Raw genomic sequence first — 19,511 nt, forward strand, 5'->3', positions numbered from 1 at the left:
CCACAACACGTCCTCCTAAAATGCTTGATCCACCCCTCATATTGTATAGGCTCATATTGTCACGTGGGTGAAGGTTCCTGTTTGGCATTCTTCACATTTCATTGGAGGAAAATTAAACATCCAGCTTTTTTACTTTTTTGTTGGTAGGTGAAAATTGTTCAATTCCACCAAAGAACATTAGTTTCAACCATTTCATGTTGTTCAGTTCGACTATATATTTTCAAACAATGACAGAAATGTTGTATTGTGCGTTGTTCACACGAATTGGCCTCTAATTTGACCGATTGCGTCATAAAAACATTGGTAGCCCTATAGCCGGCCTACGTCAAGCTGTATCTATATATTAGGCCTAAATCTTGACGATCCGTTACGATGAATTGAAGGGAAAGACTTCCCAGTGCCGTGTGCCTCTTTTGCCTGCGCGGTATATATATACTGACACGATGTTATGTCCTTGAAAATAAGTACACAAAGCTGTATATAATCCCCATAGCAAAAGCTTTGGTGGTTTCTGCCAGCATGAATATATAGCATGCATAGAGATATCCTAGAGTACGGTATGTATAACAATGAAGTCAACAATTATCAATTCAAAAAGATTTCGGTCCTATTGTACAGTGTCAAATACAACACGGATAAAGGCATACTGGCCGTTTGTAATTATAGCTTCAGCAGTGGGTGTGAGAAAAAGAAATGAAAAAAAAACAGAGATAGTTATAAAAAAAAAGAAAGCTATAGGGAGACGACCGTTATATTTAATCAAGCCCGGTTGTATTAACGAGATGTGGTTGTTTACATTTGCACTCTTCAATACTTATTATGTCATGCATTCCACACTGGTTTAGGCGGTTAATGACATTTGATCATCATTTGCTTGTAAATTAAGTATAGGCTACGTATAGCCTACTTAGTATGGAGTTAAACTTGCAGCAGAAAACAGGTGAAATAGTAGCACTTCTCGAACAACGCTTTGTGATCTTTTGGAAAAATCTTTTGCTTCAGTTTTTCTTGCAATGTTTAGCAAAGATTAGTCGCGTCTTCAATTTTCTCTACGGATGTTTCAATCTCTACGAAGACACCGGCGGCCGAAGCGTACGGGACCGTCTAGATCCGAAGTTATCGGCCGTACTTGACGATGAATACGAGTTAAACGCTCGCCGGAGGCACGGTGAAACTTTAGTACACGATGCCGTGAGGAATGAGAGGTTGGATTGTCTCATCGAGCTTCTTCTCTCCGGAGCAGACTTGGAAATATCAGATGATGAAGGAAATGCTCCGTTGCATACGGCAGTGCAGGTGAGCTTGAATCGATTTAATATCTAGGGCTATATACTATCTAAAATATATCTAAAACAGCTGTTGTCTGCAACAACTGAAATCTCATCACATTCGATGACCCTGACCGAGACTCGGATAGAAAGATGGTCGCCCGATTTGTTGGGAAGGGACTTTGTTCCTAAACTCCTTCGTTTTTATCTCTCCCTCTCCGCCCCCCCACCCCACATCACCCTCCTACTATACTGATGATTTCTCTCTATGTTTGTCACAATTAAAATTGTGTTAAATTGTGAACTTGACGGCGGCATGCAGTGGCGTAGGAAGGTACTTTTGAGTGGGGGGGGCTGAAGACTGATGGACGGCCTGGGGGAGGGGTCAAAGGGGAGGGGGTTCCCCCTCCCCTTTGGAATTTTTTTGCATTTCCAGGTGGCCTCAGATGCAATTTGGTGCAATATAGCACACTTCAACACCCACTCCATTTTGTAAAGAATTTTGCATTTTCACCTGGCCTTAGATGCAATTTGGTGCTTCAAATGAGATTTTTTTTCTCATTTGGAATTGAAAAAGGGGTTTTTTGACTTGCGGAGCGGGGGGGGGGCGGAAGTATCGTCCATATTTTTCACTGGGGGGGGGCTGGCACCCCCAGCCCCCCGGTTCCTACGCCCTTGGCGGCATGGATGATGGTTGCATCACTGCATGGTAAATGACAACCACCTACTATGCGGTTTTATATATATATGTTGATAGTATGGGGGGGGGGGTCGTCACTTACTTAATCAATGACACTAACTCGAATCACGAGTTTAGATCTCTTCTTTCACCGTACTCTTTCACCTGGTTCTAGATAACTCCACATTGTGTCTGACCTTTCATTGTTAGGCCATATGCATCTAAGTTTAATGGTCAGACTAGAAATGCTTAGCTTCATATATGGTTACTTTTTGTTTTGTTTTCATACTTACTGTTACAACTGTTATCATGTATCGTCAATTTTCATTACTATTTTTTGTATAATAATTGTGTATGTATGTATATGTATTGCAATTAAAATAAACGAAACTTGCTGAGTAGCCCACATTCCGTCACAACGTGTATTACTATAGTACCGTGAGTGACATGGCTATACTCGGATATAGATTATCAATAAGTACAATGACTAGTACCTTTATAAAGGTAGAGGAGGGGTGGTGGGTGTATGGTGACCCTTAAAGGTGTCCTGATTGATTCAAGTGATGGATTCATTGAACCAGTAACTGTTGAACAAAGCATCGTGCAGTTTTGCGAGATTTTCTGAAATGAATTTGATCTCTGCACTGTTACCAAGATACAATCAGTATTATCATGTAGAACAGACGTATATTACCGAATGCGAATGATATAATAAAGGCGTATATAGCAGTGTTTCATATTGACATATACGACGGTAAATGCAACGAAGAATAGTACGCAGATATAGATATTATATTCCACAGATAGAAATACCTGTATACAATTAGCTCGCATAAACAACAGTCTTTGTCTCCTTTTTTCCCCTTTCATTTCTGAAGCCAACAAAACCACCCAAGCGATTTTCGTAACCACATATTTTTATTCTATGAACTATTTTATAATCCTTTTTCATTGCAAAGCCTTACATCAGCTTGTAAACTAGTCGTATTATACACCTTTCCTCCCCTTTCCATCCTCTACCCGACACTAAACCGCCCACACCCATGCCCATGCCAGCAAACCAAAGGTATGGAACGCCAAAAGGATATCAGGTGGCGTTGCTACCCTAAACAGGAGGTGCTACTACTCTAAACTGGAGGTGCTAGCCTGAACCAAGGTTGCTAAAGATGATGGTTTGGTTTTTGCCTCCTAGTTCCTCCTCAAAATTGTGTTGCATTAACACACACATCACGTGCATGTAAATACGCTAGTTAATTGGTTATTAAAGTTGGAAACGTGCCAAATACAACTTCAAGCCAAACAAACCATTTTACTCTCACTTTGCTACTTACTCGTTTTTCATTCCATTTATTAAAACTAGTGAAAAATGCAAATATTATAAAGAAAGGAGTCCAAGTATCTATCAAATATCAAAAAGAAAACAGAATGTGATCAAACAATTTAGTTTCATATGTATAAGTAGTCAGTAAGATTGTTTTAAATTAACATATAAGATGAATAAACATTAACGGAAATTATATAAGAGGATCTAAATGATCAGACTGGATGAATATTACAGCGTAGCTGATCGTATATTTCATTCAAATGGCGGACCTTAAAGTTTAAATGTTGTCACCGAAACATTTTGCATTTTGCAATCTTTCAAATATCCAAAGTACAAACCATCCTTTGAAATAACATATATTTCAGTCTGGGTGGAATCATTAAAATTCCCGTTGGAATACATCACTCAGAATATGCAACAAATTGTTCGCTTAGGTGTAATTTTGCATGCATTGTTGTATTCGGTTGGGAATATGTTAGCGAGCGAGTCTAGCTATTAGCAGTTATTGTAGAACTGATTTCCCGTGTGTCGTACAGTAAAGCTAGAGTTGAATGTTTTCAGTCTAGTTTGAGACCCCTCACACGACTTTACAAATTAAGCCCTGGTCACTTAGGGTAGAAGGTACCTCCTGTTTAGAGTAGAAGCACCTCCTGGCGGAAACGTCACCTGTGGTCCTTGAGGCGTTCCATGAAAAGGACAGTGTGACTCGTGAATTGACATATTGGTGTCAGCCACTGACCTCAGAGGTCAGTGGTGTCAGCCAGTAAAGACAATTTTCTAATGCTAATATCACTCTGTAATGTCCTCCACATCTTGCTTCAAAGCGCTCATATTGATAGTATGAACAGTACCACATGTTTACTGATACAAACATGATATTCATACTGCTCATACTGTCAATACGAGTGCTTTGAAAAGCGGGACATGAAAGTAGAGTATTTGAGAAACAAAATTCTCGCAAGTGGGTGACTTGTATTGATTGTGCGTTGCATATGCATGAGAACAAGTTTCAAACTGGCTATATCACAGGACGTGTCGAAAACTAACTTGTGTAACTATATACTGTCTGTCTTGTGAGCTGTTGCAGGTAGTGCCTCGTATTTATTCGTTTTATTTGGAATCTGAGCCACTGAGTCAAACGTAGCTAATTAGTCTGGTTCTCTTATATACTATATTGGGCAGATCAAATGACCGGTATGCAATTGAAGATATAGGCAAAGAATTTGAATGAAAATATATATACACCCAGTTACTTTATCAGTTTACTTGGAACGAAACTGATATGTTTTGCGATCGGCTTGGCTTGGAAATGATCCGTCGCTTCCTTGCTTACCTGCCACTCCACAACCGTATACTCTGCCCTAGATTGAGATCTCAACCTTTTTAGCACTTTGCTGCCCCACAAGTGACATGTATTTCTGTGAATGACAACTACATGGTGAACAAAAGTGGCAAATAAGTCTGTTCAATGTATCAGAGTATCTCTTTCGAGATCCGGCTTTAGGATATACAGATCACTCTCGACCCATCTCAACCCATCTTTGTTGTATAGAGTATTGTATTAATTCATGATATGCACGTTGCCTTTCTCCACAGTTGAATAATCCACATTTAGTTTACGCACTCATCGCCTTTAACGCCTACGTGAATGTGAAGAATCATTCGGGCCAAACACCAAGACACATCGCTGCTCAACATGAAGGTAAGAGCTGATTGTTCAAGTGGCTCCCATGCTGCTGATCAACACATAATAGTATCTTGCCCTCTATACGAAATTGTTCCACGTAGAAAAACAAAACCAGTTAACAGTAACATCACTGGCAACTGCATGATGATATCAGTATATAGAACAGTCTTATGGAAATTCATGTGACACTTAAACCCATTAGTAATAAACATAGAAATAAGGAAGTGTATACTCTTTGCATCCATACACATGTTAACTTGATAGAGAATTACACGCGTAACGTTCAAGGGATTTAAAACCTTCAAGTACCCAACAGACATTTTCAACAGTCCCTTGGTACCGGTAACGTTCTTAGTAAGGTTATTTTTGTGTATTAGCCAATGGCCTTTGTGAATTCTCCAAGATACTTCAATGATTATGAGATATATGAAACTAAAAATTGATGATATCATTATACCTGGTACTCTGGTCGCCGATTCAGTAGATTCTGGTGAATGACTATTCATCAACTCCGTGAAGATGCCGATATATGTTTTTCTTCACTTACAAAAGTGGGAATTAGCCCCCCCCCCCCCCTCCTCCCCCCGATACCCATTTCTGGGCCTTCTGAATAATACCCTTTGAGCTCACATCTATAAATCAGCCGTGTGAGAAAGCATATATAGCTGTCAGTATACAGAGATCATGTGTCTTTCTGATACAAAAACAACTTTCTCTTACAATATAGGCCTCTTATTTGTAAGTATAAAAAATATCAAACTTAAAGTTCCTCTGTTCGTCTGTCAGTCCGTCAAATGGTTTGTCTATCTCATTTTACCGTAAATGTTATCTTGGTAGAATTTTTAAAAGACCGCAAGAGACTTAAAAGCTGAGTTGTTGAAATCTCAAACCAATTTCCAATCATTGAGAGGAGTCAAACTATAGAATGTGTACATTGGGTATATGAACAAGACTATGCATGTTGTCTGTTGAAACTGTGAAACAGTTTGTCAAAAGGGTGACCAGTTATTTTATTTCAGATTCGGCTTATCTACGGGTGTCACCGAATCCCTTTAACTTTAATCTAACAGTGCGGATGCACCACCTACCAGTAACTTTATAGTTGATACGTTGATGTCCTTTAATGCCATACTTGGTTGCACTTTATGGCTTTAATTTTGTTTTCCACCCAGTCGTTACATTTTCGTACCAAGGGTATTGCTTACATTCTCAATATATATATATGGTTTAACACGAATCTCACCCGTACATTCAGTGTTATGAGGCTGACTAAAGTCATTTTCTCCATCGTATTATGATTGTAGATTAAGCTTACAACCCGTAAATGAAAATCCGATGAAAAATCTCTCTTTTTTTTGGCATGTTATATACAATTGGGAATCGTGTTTGTGTTTGACTTATTTGACCTGACCACGGAGGCAACACATGTACATGCGCAGTAATAATCTTTAAACGCTACATTGCGCATTGCTATAACGTAGTGCTCTCTTTATATACTAAATAACCTTCCTTGTCAGTGACGTATTATCCAATAAACAGGAATTACACCTACACTAATTTGCATATAACTGACTATAGGTGAAAACTATTATTTTCATCAAGTGATTATAAGATAATTACAAACATAGTACCGGTACACCAGGTTGGGTGAACATGATACATTTACAGTCATATGATTTGAGCGACTTCAGCCAAACGATCGTATCGAGCTACAACGTGATGCAGAAAAGGGTACATTTTAGTAGAATGGAACACACCTGCTTTCAGCCACACAAGTTTACTTGTTTCGCCTATCTGGTCTTGCAGAGAAAGGAGCAGATATCTTACGTGCTTTACACAGTATGGGAGCAGAGAGATGTAACGACAATATGACGGATTGTAAAGATGGCTGCCGTTGCCAAGGATATTACGATGGTCTACCACAGGAATCACAATTTGACATTTCAGATGAACTCGAAAAAGGTAAGGTCTTTCATATGAATAATTCCTTTTTTACTTGATCGGTTACCCCATATTTATTTTCTAATATATATAAATATATTTTAATATATATATATATATATATATATATATATATATATATATATATATATATATATATATATATATATATATATATATATATATATATATATATATTTATATTTATATATATATATATATATATATATATATATATATATATATATATATATATATATATATATATATATATATATATATATATATATATATATATATGTTGATACTAGTTTAACACTAGTAGTTGTAACTCGGAGTTTCACGCGTTATAACGATCGTCAGACAACAGAGTTTATATTCCGCTCTGTCCACTGGACATAGAGCACTCTGCGCCAAGATAGACGCCAACCAACCAACTATATATGTATATATATATATATATATATATATATATATATATATATATATATATATATATATATATATATATATACATATATATATATATATATATATATATATATATATATATATATATATATATATATATATATATATATATTGTTACTAGGAATTTAAGACGTAAAGTCTTAAAAATGGTTTGCGTCCCTATACAGTCCTCCATGAAAACACTTTAAAACTTTAAATTACCTCTACAGGAAAGCACAATACTTAGTTATAATGACCCCAGACAAAACATTGGTTTGTGCGCAACGTAGTGATAGGTCTATAATGTGCACGAAAAAAAAATGATGAAAGCTGTAACTGCAGTAAACAACAACAAAATTACTGTCAAATTCTGAAGCGGGAAATTTTGCCGTAGACTAGTTATACTATATGTGCTGGCCTTGGCATCATGCAGTGCACAGTTCTGTACGGGTATACAACTCCCATACATAGCGTCTATGAACATGTTATGGGCTATGATTGCATGTGAATGTCGGAAACCAATATAAGGTAAAACGAGTGCCTAGAGAGAAAAGGGGAGATTAAAATTATTACACATTTAACTGATTTAATGAGGCCCATGACGTCGAAATATAACGTATAGATCTCTACGACACAAGAACAAGACCCTAAAATGCCAAGTATATGCTCACACCGCTTATGAGCCCCTGTTGAAGTCACCATTAGCAGTTACCCAATACAATTTTATTCATCAAGTTTTATTTAAACTTGAACAAGATTATCCTTTTGACCAACCACTATAGGCAAGCCGGCCCCACCGCAGCCAGTTCCGACCCATTTCCCATTACAGTATGTGATAGCATTGTGATAGCAAATAGCGCACTTCGCTATCTCTACACTGGGGCAGTAATATTACAAGTAGTTGCATTTAAAAAACATACTTTGTTCATTGAGCACAATAGATGCAAGAATGTTTGCAGACAATGATAAGGGACTATTAGCCAATCAAATCACAGGAAATTTTAAAACGCATTATTGACTATTTTAGCATGAAAATCTCTGTAATGAAAATGTTGTCAACTTTGTACTGTGCAGTTGATTGTTATGATTTATTTATTTCCAAACAAACTCAATCATCTGTACAAAAGGATTGGAAGACATTTTGGTTCTTTTGAGCAGAAGTTGTGTTTTTTTTTTTTTACGAAAAAAAAACTCCAGGGGCCGATCCAGAAAATCGTGCATCTTTACATGTTAATAAGGGAAGAATTAATGAAACTTTTATTTCAACAAACTTCAAATATAGAGAATACCGTACTTTTGTCAAGGTTTTCTTTTAATATGTTCGTATGTGTGTGCGTAGAGGAGAGAAGAGATTGGAACAAGAGTATCACTTTACCCCAGACACCCGTCCTCTGATAATCATATCAAGGCAAGTAGTAGTAGTTAGTTGAGTCTCGTCTATCCGACATGCTCAGTGATTAACCTCCGCCACGTATCACGATCTTGCGCAAGGTTTATTGCTCCCTCGAAATTGTTAATGTTTACGTCCTTAAACTGCGACTTTATTTTTCCAAGCAAGGTAGTCACGGGCCTTCCTACTGGTTTAGCAATATGTCCCAATGCTTCTCTCAAAGCAACCTTTGCTGGAGCGTCCTCCTGGAGTCTTGCTACATGACCGAAAAATCTCAATCTTCTATGTGCGACTATGGATGACCAAGGTGTTTGGTTGGTTTCATTGTAGAGCTCATTGTTTGATAACCAATTGTTATTGGTCCATCTAATGTTGAGAATATTACGAAGTAGTCTCCTTTGAAAAAGTGTCAATTTTGCGATCAAGATCCTTCGTTGTGCCCCACAGTTCGCAATTGTACAAAAAAAATACTCTTTAATAAAGCCTACAAAATCCTAAGCTTTATGTTTCGGCTTATGTTTTTGCTTTTGAAAATACTTGAGAGTGTGTTGAGAGGACCGTTGGTTATACCAAGGCAAGAGGATGCAAAATGACCAAGATGTCCCCCTCCCCCCCCCCCAATATCAATTTAAATGCTAATGAATTCAAAACAGTTAAAACGACATTGTTAACTTGAAATGTCATTCTTAATATGCTTTATATTTTTGTTGTTATTATTTTGGTTAGTGTATGATCCGTTCCTGGAGATGACCATTAGTTCTCTCAGAGAGCAAGCTGAGAAGAATCCCCCCAAGAAAGGAGAGGCAAGACGTGCTGAAACCGTGCTATGTTTAGACGGCGGAGGAATACGCGGATTGGTATTAGTACTCATTTTAGAAGCAATAGAGAGAGCGTCAGACAAAAGGATTGTTGATTCTTTTGATTGGATCGTCGGAACTAGCGCAGGCGCTGTACTGGCGGCATCCCTTCTCCATGGTAAGTAATAATTATAAGTACTTTAGTGTCGGTTTTGCCATGCCGAGTTCTACGTATGTAAACTGTGGTTTAAGCCCTATCCATCTAAACTATCGTTGTTGTCCGTGGAACATGGACAAGGTCATATCTCAAGACGTGTAAATCAATACATGAACATGGAGATATCGTTACAGTATCCCTTTTATAGAAGTCTTCCTTTTCTGAAAAGTATGCCCATATTTAGCTACGAAGATAAATATATATGATTATTTCATCCCATATTTCTCCGGCCCCATGATTGACATTAGGGCTATTTATCCTTTACCCCCCCCCGCCCTACCCTCCCCCACGGCAACACCTCCATCCCCCAAACTAAGGATATAATTAACTGAAATCTCATTACAGGATATTCACTACTTGAATGTAGAAGAATCTACTTTGACTTTAAAAACGAATTATTCCACGGGTCGAAACCTTATGACGGAGAGAGGTTTCTTCCACTGGTTAAACGGATGACTCGAGGAACCGAGGCCAAGATTAAAGATCTGAAGTATAACAAAAATAAGTGAGTAATCTCAGGCTCCTCATTTTCTGTTCTTCATATTCCTTATTCCATAATTCTCCATTGCGATCATCGTATACATATGTTATAACTATAGTGCGTTCGGTCTAAACGTGGTGCACGTATATGAAACGCGCTATCAACATAAAAACTTAGAGTAACTCAATATTAAAGTCCGGGGCTTTCGAGCAAAGAATGCACCCTCTTACAACGCCATGGCAACAGTACACTTGTAGAATCCTAAAGACATAATATTTTGAAATGGTTCGCTGTTGAATTAGCAGCCAACTCAGTACTCTCAATACTGGAGTAATCGAATAATGATTTTTTTTTTGGTTTTTGTGATTAAACGCGATTAAGTCTGAATGAGTTAGGGGTTTGTTGATTTCACAGGCTGGGAGACCAAACATTACACTATTGCAATCATCTAAATGAGACGTAACAAAGGCATGGGCCAAATTTTCAGCAGAATGCTGGTCAAGAACGTTACAAATCTCACAAAGTTTGTAAATTGAAAACGATGACTGCCTATATTCAAACAGTCGATACATGAGCTGCGGGCACGACACTGTTTGTCATACTGCATACATACGGACGCAAATTATGTAATCTAATTATGTAACCAAATATATCGTAATAGTACGCCCTGATAGTCAAGAGAACGCTCGGAAATAATACAACGAATTACCTTAGTTATGCAAATGTTTTACTATAACATTGTAACTTGTGTAAATTTCGTTTCCTTGGTAAATCCGGGGCTTTCTGGTCGACGTTTTGTTGGCATCACGGTTCTAAGTAAGAATGGTATTCGTTGAAACTCTGGTCACGTGCAGTTTGTTTTTTAATCCCACAGAGAATTCTTAGTGTTTTTTATTCAGTTCAATGGTTGTGTAAGGATGTATCACCTAAAGGCATCCATAGTTTTCTCCTTGGTGGGCAGAGGATAAACAACTGCACATAGTAACAACCTAGTGACCTTTGACATGGGTCTATTACATCATCCTTGTTTAGACCATGGTGTGTCACATGGTCACAAAGGACACCATTGTTTTACTCTGATTTATTTTTGGAATCAACAAGTCCAGACCTGTTGGGGAGGAGAGATTGGGGGGAAAAAAGGAAGGTGAGAGGGAGAGTGTAATTAACTTTTGGCAGAGGGTGGATTGCAGCTAGGGAGGAGAGAAGCAGTATTTTCTTATACTCTTGTCAGATTATTATGTAGAGATTTTCAATAAATTAGATATGTAGCTTTTACTCTATTATTGGTGTTCATCTTCATTTCTTTTGTGTGCGAATTGAACATTCTCAACCCAATGTTCCAGGTGGGAGCATTATGACAGGTTGTTAAACATATATATGGGGATGCAAAGTCCTTGCTAAAAAAAACGTGTAGTCGGGGGAATGGGGGGTTACGATTTTCGTAACAACAGATTCTGGTTTGGAATTGATACTATAAGTTACCCGCGCACATCATAGTCACAATCACGTGATCAGTTTCTCGATGGAAATGGACCATGGGACTGTGAATATACCAATCAACGGAAACAACGATGACTTTGATTAGCATTATAAAAACCCATTAAACACGACCGACGAAGTGTACTCATTGGACGTTTATTGTAGGTCTACCAATTTCCTGAAGATCTGGTATTCTGCCCCGCTCCAAAACAAAGATTTTCAAAATGAGCTTTTACACTCTCCACAAGCCCCCCCCCCCCCCCTCCACCTCACCATTCTTTGAAATTGTAAGTAGTTGCAGCCGTTTCATAATGTACTTAACCTTTGTTTCTCTTCAATACGATTTTACTCCATAATATAGGTTGTTAATAACTACAACTATTGCAAATCGCAGTCCACCTGCACTTCACTTCTTCCGTAATTTTGAAGCACCTGTGACGTCATCCACTCGAATCGTATCACAAGCAGGAAACTTCAAGAATCCTCCACCGGAAGATTCCAGAGGTCAGTATGAAGATTAATTATGAGACAAGCTAATTAGAATGTAATCAAGCTTTATTGGGTAACGTACAGTATGTACAACAATTTATTATTCTATTGACTTTCACGCTAAAAATGGCGCATATGTAAAACCAATATTATATATTGCTGAGGGTATGGAGAGCATTTTGTGACCGCCATGGTACTTGCAAGTTTCCATACCTTGCATCCATTTGATTTTTAAGTCAGAAGAGAAGGATTTTAAGCATATCATTTTCCAAACCTTGTAGCTGCTTCCACTGTGATATACATATACTGCTTAGATTACTATTACCATTCACAGTTAAATAAATTACTCATGTTAATTAGTAATCATGCCCTAAACTCTATGCATTCTTTGTTTAATATTATTTTGTTGACTTGAATATTTCTACTCGTTCGATACGTTAAAATTCTCACTTTAGAGTGAGTTTCATAGTTCATCCTATTTTTTAAACGCCTTTTACTACTTTTAATCAACTTCATTTTCTAACTTTAGATATCATTGTTTTGTAATACTCATTGCAGTCATGTACCTATATACTAAACTCGGTATGTGTATTTTTAACACATTTCTCTGGAAATACACATTCCTTGCAAGCATGCATAGTACACAGACAAAACAAAGGCAGTATTGAAATTTTTTGTTGTAACTGTATTAATGATAAAAACAAAGTAAACCAAAAAGTATAGGCTATTGCGATGATTCTCGATATGTGGCAAGGAACATGTGTACACCATTTGCATTATAGCGAGAAGGAGATCTTTCAAATGAATTTATATTTATATTATTACTTTTAATGTTTTAGAGGAGCTTGCTTGGAGATGCATACGGGCGTCCTGTTCGGCTCCAACCTACTTCACACCATTTCAACATTATTTAGACGGAGGTCTGTTCTGTAATAATCCAACCAACGACGCCATAACAGAAATAATAGAATATAACATGTCCTTACAAATGAAGGTGAGAAAACTCAGAAAATCAAGAGAGTCTCTGTTTAATTTCCTGATAGATACCGTATACTTTAATAATATATAAAATATAATATATAATATAAATATAATATATAATATTATATGCACAGTCATTGTATCCTTAAAGTTTCTTGAGGAAACTGTTTCTGCCGTATATACAAAACGCTATATGATGATATTGTTTTGACCTATACAGATTCCAACATTCCCAGCAATTCGGTAAAGCAATTAATTAAATTCTGGCTCGTAATAATGTAATAGGTTGAAGATGAGCAGGAGGAGAAGGGGGGGGGGGTAGGAGGGTGGCAAGAGCGTTCAAGGAACCTTGTCAGTTTCCACTTTGTACTTTTACATCAAACTCGATTTTTTTTTTATTGAATTTAGGGCGAGAAGCCTCCTCCGTTGGGTGCGGTCATCTCGGTCGGCAGTGGCAGTGCACCGGTGAGAGGAATTGAAGAAATATCGGACGTTTTCCCAAGATGCATCAGTGATATTTATCGAGCCCTGCAAATGTTGACTACTGCAAGCAATCTATGTGACATAGTTCTTCAAACGGTTAGTTTCCACAAAAAAAATCAATTAATATTTATGAGAATGAGCCATTTAAACTCCAATATAATAATGTAACAACGAGGATGGGGAGAGGGCGGGGGTGATGGGATGTAAGGGTAGGGGAGGTAGGTACTCATCAGTTGTCAACCAGGCCCCCTCCCTTCGCTATTCCTAATAAAGTATTCCTAAGTACGTTTCTTCAACGTTGCACTTGAAACTCTAATATGTAGTTTGTGAACAGCGCCCTCTAATTTCAAATTGAATCGATAGCTAGAGCACTAGCCTCCACAATTTTCTTAGAATCTATGCTTTGGAAACGACACATAAAATGTTTCCCAAGCTTATTGTAATTATGTTAATTGGGCCCTTCTATATTCATATAATTTACCCCATATACTCCATAAGAAACCATTGTACACCAACTTTAACTATCGGCCTATACTTATCCCTGACTTCTAACTTTAAGGAACTCAGTTAAATATTAGTAATATGACATATTTAGTCATTTTAACTAATCACGTGATCTTTCTTTTTTTTATCTTTCAGCTGACCGATACTAGATTTCGACCCGTGGATCGAAGTCGTGCATGGTGTCAGTCAATAGGGGCAGCGTTCTTCCGACTTAGCCCGACACTTTCCAAAGATTATGAACTTTGTTTAACTGATAATGAAGAAATCGTTCGAATGTTATGGGAGACAAAAGTATATTTGCATAGAAACAAAGGCAAATTTGATACAATAGGTGAACTACTCAACAAAATATGAGAGCTTGCAAGGGGCTTAAGCATGTCAATGTATTGCAAACACTAAAGAGCCAACCCGAGACCCAAATTAATCATTGCACCATATGAGCCTCGGGCCAAGGAATATCAATCTACTGGCCAAATTTTGAAGTAAAAAAGGGATGACAAGTGATGATTAAGACAATTTTAAAGAATATAAAAAAGCGGGTTGTTTTGGATACCGAATCATGTAAAGTGATGTAATTTCATGGTATAGCAAAACATAAATCAATCGAAAAATTAATGCTCAGCTGAGGGAACCAAAATCCGACCCCAGGGCCTTATAAAGTGTCAAAAGTACGATATAGTACATCACAGCATGTTACATAGTGCATGGAACGACTTAAATCAATAGCAAGATGGAGCTCTCATTCTCTTTGCCAAACTTTCGATGCACCTCCAACAAATTGCGATTCTTGGTGGTCATTGCCTTTTACACTTCTTTTGTCCGGGCCGGGGGGATGGGGGGGGGTCTAGGGCGGAGGAATGGCTTCTTCCCCCCTTTTAAAAAGTTTGGTAAACTGGAGGCTGATGAGATAGTGTTTTATTTTGTAACCTTTGAAACAAAGTTGAAGATATTTTTGAATGTTTAGGTTGTACGCGTTATATACTATTCATGTACTATACACTAGGATTTTTGTAATATTCTTTCCATCTGTTCGATGAGAGGTGGGGGGGGGATTATCCCCCTGGTTTAAATGGGGGCGCTAAAGCTTGTAGGCATTTATTGCGCATTTAGAAGAGGACGTAGGCCATCACAACAACATTCTGACCCAAGGGATCATTTGACACTCTACCCAACAGTCCTAACACCACAATACTCCTTTTTTCCTTCTCCTAAACTATTAAACTCATTCGCTGCACATCTCCATCCGCAACCCTTCCCTGTTCTTTCGGCCGTTTTTATCTTATTAACCGTTTTTCAGGGCGAGATCATTTTAGAATGTGCTGCATGACTTATCTCACTTTGCGTTATTGAAGTATTAAAATAACACATCAATATATCATGCAATGAAACCATATACAATGTAAACAAACGTATATTTAATATTTATATATTTTTAAATATTGGAATGTTTTAAGTTAAAGTAATTATATATAATATATGGAGAAGCAATAGCCTTTATAATTCTGTCTCTGAACTCAATAAATTAGTGAAAAGGAGTTTGTAACTCCGGGATCATAATTGAAATGTGCATCATATTTTTTAAAGCAGTGTTTATTTTGGTTTTGGTTGTCCATTTTCCAGTATATGTGACAGCAGCGAGAAAATTAAGGTTTCAAATTATCAGATAAACAGATAGGCGGTTCAGTCGGTTCCAGTCCCCGCCCCCCTACCCCACCACCAGTGTCCAGGATTCCCAAAAGATTGTTTCCAACATTTTGAGCCCGATCGAGGTTCATAACAGCTAGTCAAGTAAGATCATAGTTAAAACAGAACTCCGTGTTTTTTAATTTGTAGCTTAGCGTGAAGAGTAGTTTAGATATATACAATATTTAGAGCTACGGCTTCTACTCTTGGACCGGGCCTAAAAAAACACTAGTTACGCTCCTGCAAGAAACGGCATCGAGACTTTATAATTATACCAAATGAAATTTGATTTGAGATTTATTAATGATATTAGGCCTACATTATTCTGATAATTTGGTCGCCCATCAGATGGGTGACCAAAGTAGCAATTAGTAGCAATTAGTCAAATGGAATCTATCTGTCCTTTTTAAAATAGTGGCTATTTCTAGAAGGATTATTTCATTATGTAAATAGGACCTATACGACCTCGTATTCGAACTCCAGGACTCGAATAACTTCAAGGGTGTTTGTTTCGACCTCAAAATAATGTCGAATTCAATGTCGGAAAGTAAAGTAAAATTTATTGATATTCATCATAATGACAATATAATAAAATGGACTACAGCATCTCAAAAATAGGTTAAAAAAGTTATCTATGTATCATACAATTCAAAGTTTTATAACTTCTAGGTAAAAATGATCGCCTGAACCGTTCTGTCCGCATACGTGGGATCGTGTAAAATCTACGTGGTTTCATGTAAAAATCAAAGAGAGGGTGAAAAGTGACGTTTGGAAATATTTGTAGTTTGTTTTAGTTGAATGATCAGGAGGGACAAAAAGATAAACAGAGAGAATATCAAAAGAGAATATCACTAACGTTTTCGACAGCATAACACATATACCGACCGAGTAAATCGTTTGTAACCTTATGAGAAAAAGAAGTTGTTTTGAATATTCAAATTACTACAAAACGGTCTGCAACTTAAAACAATGACCGTCTGTATATCAACTGAGCGCCTTGCAAACGAGTTCAAATTCATTCGTTTGTCGATGTAGAAACACTCATCATCTGTAGTCGCTAGTCAGTAAAAAGATTATTAGAGTATATTCAAGGAATTACGACAACAGAGTTGTCCGGAGCTGGCAAGAATTTGTACTTGTATACGAAGAGGCTGGCCACGCCAAACTATATAACCCAAACGTTACTGAAGGTACTTTTTAAGAAAAGTCACCCAGGTTGGAACCTGGGCGCGAACACCGAACTATACGTGATCCGCTCTCAAACCCTGTCCACTTATATCGAGCAGGCGCCACTTTAACCAGCCTTTGTGGTGTGAAGGAGAACAATACTTGTCTTCATTGTAAGATTCATGGCAATTACGTAGAATTAACGTTTGTATTGATATGACTTTTCATGACACCATGAAGACCCTACCCCTCTACTTGGTCGTGGAATATGATGTAGCCAGTTGGCATGTAGGCAGTGGCGTCACCAGACTTTTCAGACTGGGAGGCACAGGGGGGGGGGCACCAGCATTTGATGGGGGGGGGGCACTTAGGTGGATACGGATTGCGGTCTAAGGTGAGGGGGTGCCCCCTCCCCTTTGGAAAAATTTCGCATACGGAGGATGGGCTAGATGCAAAATGGTGCCACATTTGATGCTAACTTCGAACTGAAGATATCTCCAGTAATTGCTATTTTTGAGGTAATCATTTTAACAACGCGCAGAATTTTGCAGAGGATATGAACCACATGCATAGGCGTAGGAGGCGGGGGGGGGGGGGGGGCTGCAAAATTTTGGTTAAAATTCGGGCAATATGCTGAGAATTTTTCGGGCACCTACTTAAAGAAAGAATAATAGGCTATGCAGTGTGTTTTTCACATTTTTTGGTGAAAATTCGGGCAATATGCTGAGAATTTTTCGGGCACCTACTGAAAGAAGAATAATTTGCAATGTGTTTTTCACTTTTTTTTGGTGAAAATTCGGGCAATAAGCTGAGAATTTTTCGGACACCTACTGAAAGAAGAATATTTTGCAATGTATTTTTCAATGTTTAAACTTATATTGTTATGATCATTTTTGTTGTAACAAATTCCCCAATAATTTTAACCAATATGGAAGGCTAATAAGACGCAAAATGATTGTATGTTATTTGTATGTGATGTAATAACCGATGAATGCCTTTATGATATGCACAATAAGATGTTGATCGCGCGCGGAGCGCGCAAAAATTTCGGTTATATTTTTCGGGCAAGTCGTTTCAGCCCCCCCCCCCCAAATCAAATGAGGTTCCTATGCCTATGACCACATGCTGTCGATATTATGCCTAACCCTATCAATAGAACCTACATTTGTTGAATTACTGTGCTTCTTTGTCCTTATGAAAAACCAACTGAGATGATGGTAGTTGAATGTAACAAAATATATATATATTTTTTTACCAACCCAAATCTCAGATGGGGGGCACTCGGGGGGCACTGGGTTTTCCAGGGGGGACACGTGCCCCCCCCCCTTGGCGACGCCACTGCATGTAGGGATGAGGGTGGGGCGGTGGGAGCTGGTGGAAGTGGCGTAGTCCCACAAAAATAAAAATTAGGACATGCCTGCGCCTAAGAAAAGGAATGGGGCCCTTATAAACAGAAGTGTAGTTACGCCACATGCTGGTGGTCGGTCCCAGGAAAGATAAACTTTTACACGTTCGAGCCATTTTTACACATTCTCTCTAGTATAAAAAAAATACTTAGACGACGACCAACAGAGGGCGCCTCTGGTTCCCAAACCAGAACCGTAGATGTACAGCTCTAACCAGGGTATGGAACAACTCACTGCTCTAACCCTGCCCTCCCTTGTATCCTCCACTGCGTCCATAGGCTGCAAAAGCAATTAAATCTGTCTAGATTAATATACCAAGGTTACTTACTCTTCTGTTTTAATTGTGCTGTTCCCGTATCGTACCTTAAATTTCCTTGTTGTGTTTGGGGAAGGGAAGGGAAGGGGGGGGGGGCGTTATGGGCGGGTATGGTTCCACATGCCCATGCGGGACAAACATCGCATAATATATCCGCGTATTAATGCGAATATATACGCGTATTAATTTGGATATATACGCGTATATATTATTAGCCAATCATAAGTCTTGAATATATCCGCGCATTAATTCGAATATATATACGTATTAATTTCAATATATATTAGGATCAATTCCAAAATATACACGTATTAATTCGAATATATACACGTATTAAATCAAATATATCCGCGCATTAATTCGAATACATGTGTGGATTAAATCCAATACATGCACGGATTAATTCGAATACTCACGAATATGGCAAGCCATGTGGGACAAACACTGCATAATATATCCGCGTATTAATTCGAATATATACGCGTATTAATTCGAATATATATGTGTTGTAGCCTACATGTGTAAAGGTTCGCTTTTTGAAGCGATCTCGCGAGGCCGCCAAAACATTTATCGTTGGCATATGTACACAGCAAGAGCGGAAATGTTTTTTTCGTGTATATTCTAATTAATCCGTGCATATATTGGATTTAATCCCCATATGTATTTTATTTAATACGTGTATATATTCGAATTAATACGTGTATATATTCGAATTAATACGTGTATATATTCGAATTAATACGTGTATATATTCGAATTAATACGCGGA

General features: G+C 37.9%; 1 protein-coding gene across 1 annotated transcript; it reads left to right on the top strand.

Annotated features, from left to right (window-relative positions):
- Positions 1-466: 466 nt before the first annotated feature.
- Positions 467-15,729, top strand: LOC139959418 (85/88 kDa calcium-independent phospholipase A2-like). The gene is made up of 9 exons (XM_071957009.1): positions 467-1,296; positions 4,868-4,973; positions 6,765-6,920; positions 9,466-9,714; positions 10,099-10,258; positions 12,075-12,217; positions 13,042-13,196; positions 13,592-13,762; positions 14,306-15,729. Exons 1-9 carry the CDS (start codon positions 913-915, stop codon positions 14,522-14,524), a joined length of 1,743 nt encoding a protein of 580 aa, XP_071813110.1. The 5' UTR covers positions 467-912; the 3' UTR covers positions 14,525-15,729.
- The last annotated feature ends 3,782 nt before the right edge of the window (positions 15,730-19,511 follow it).

The sequence above is a fragment of the Apostichopus japonicus genome, chromosome 19 (assembly GCF_037975245.1).
Source record: "Apostichopus japonicus isolate 1M-3 chromosome 19, ASM3797524v1, whole genome shotgun sequence".
Taxonomy (NCBI): Eukaryota; Metazoa; Echinodermata; class Holothuroidea; order Aspidochirotida; family Stichopodidae; genus Apostichopus; species Apostichopus japonicus.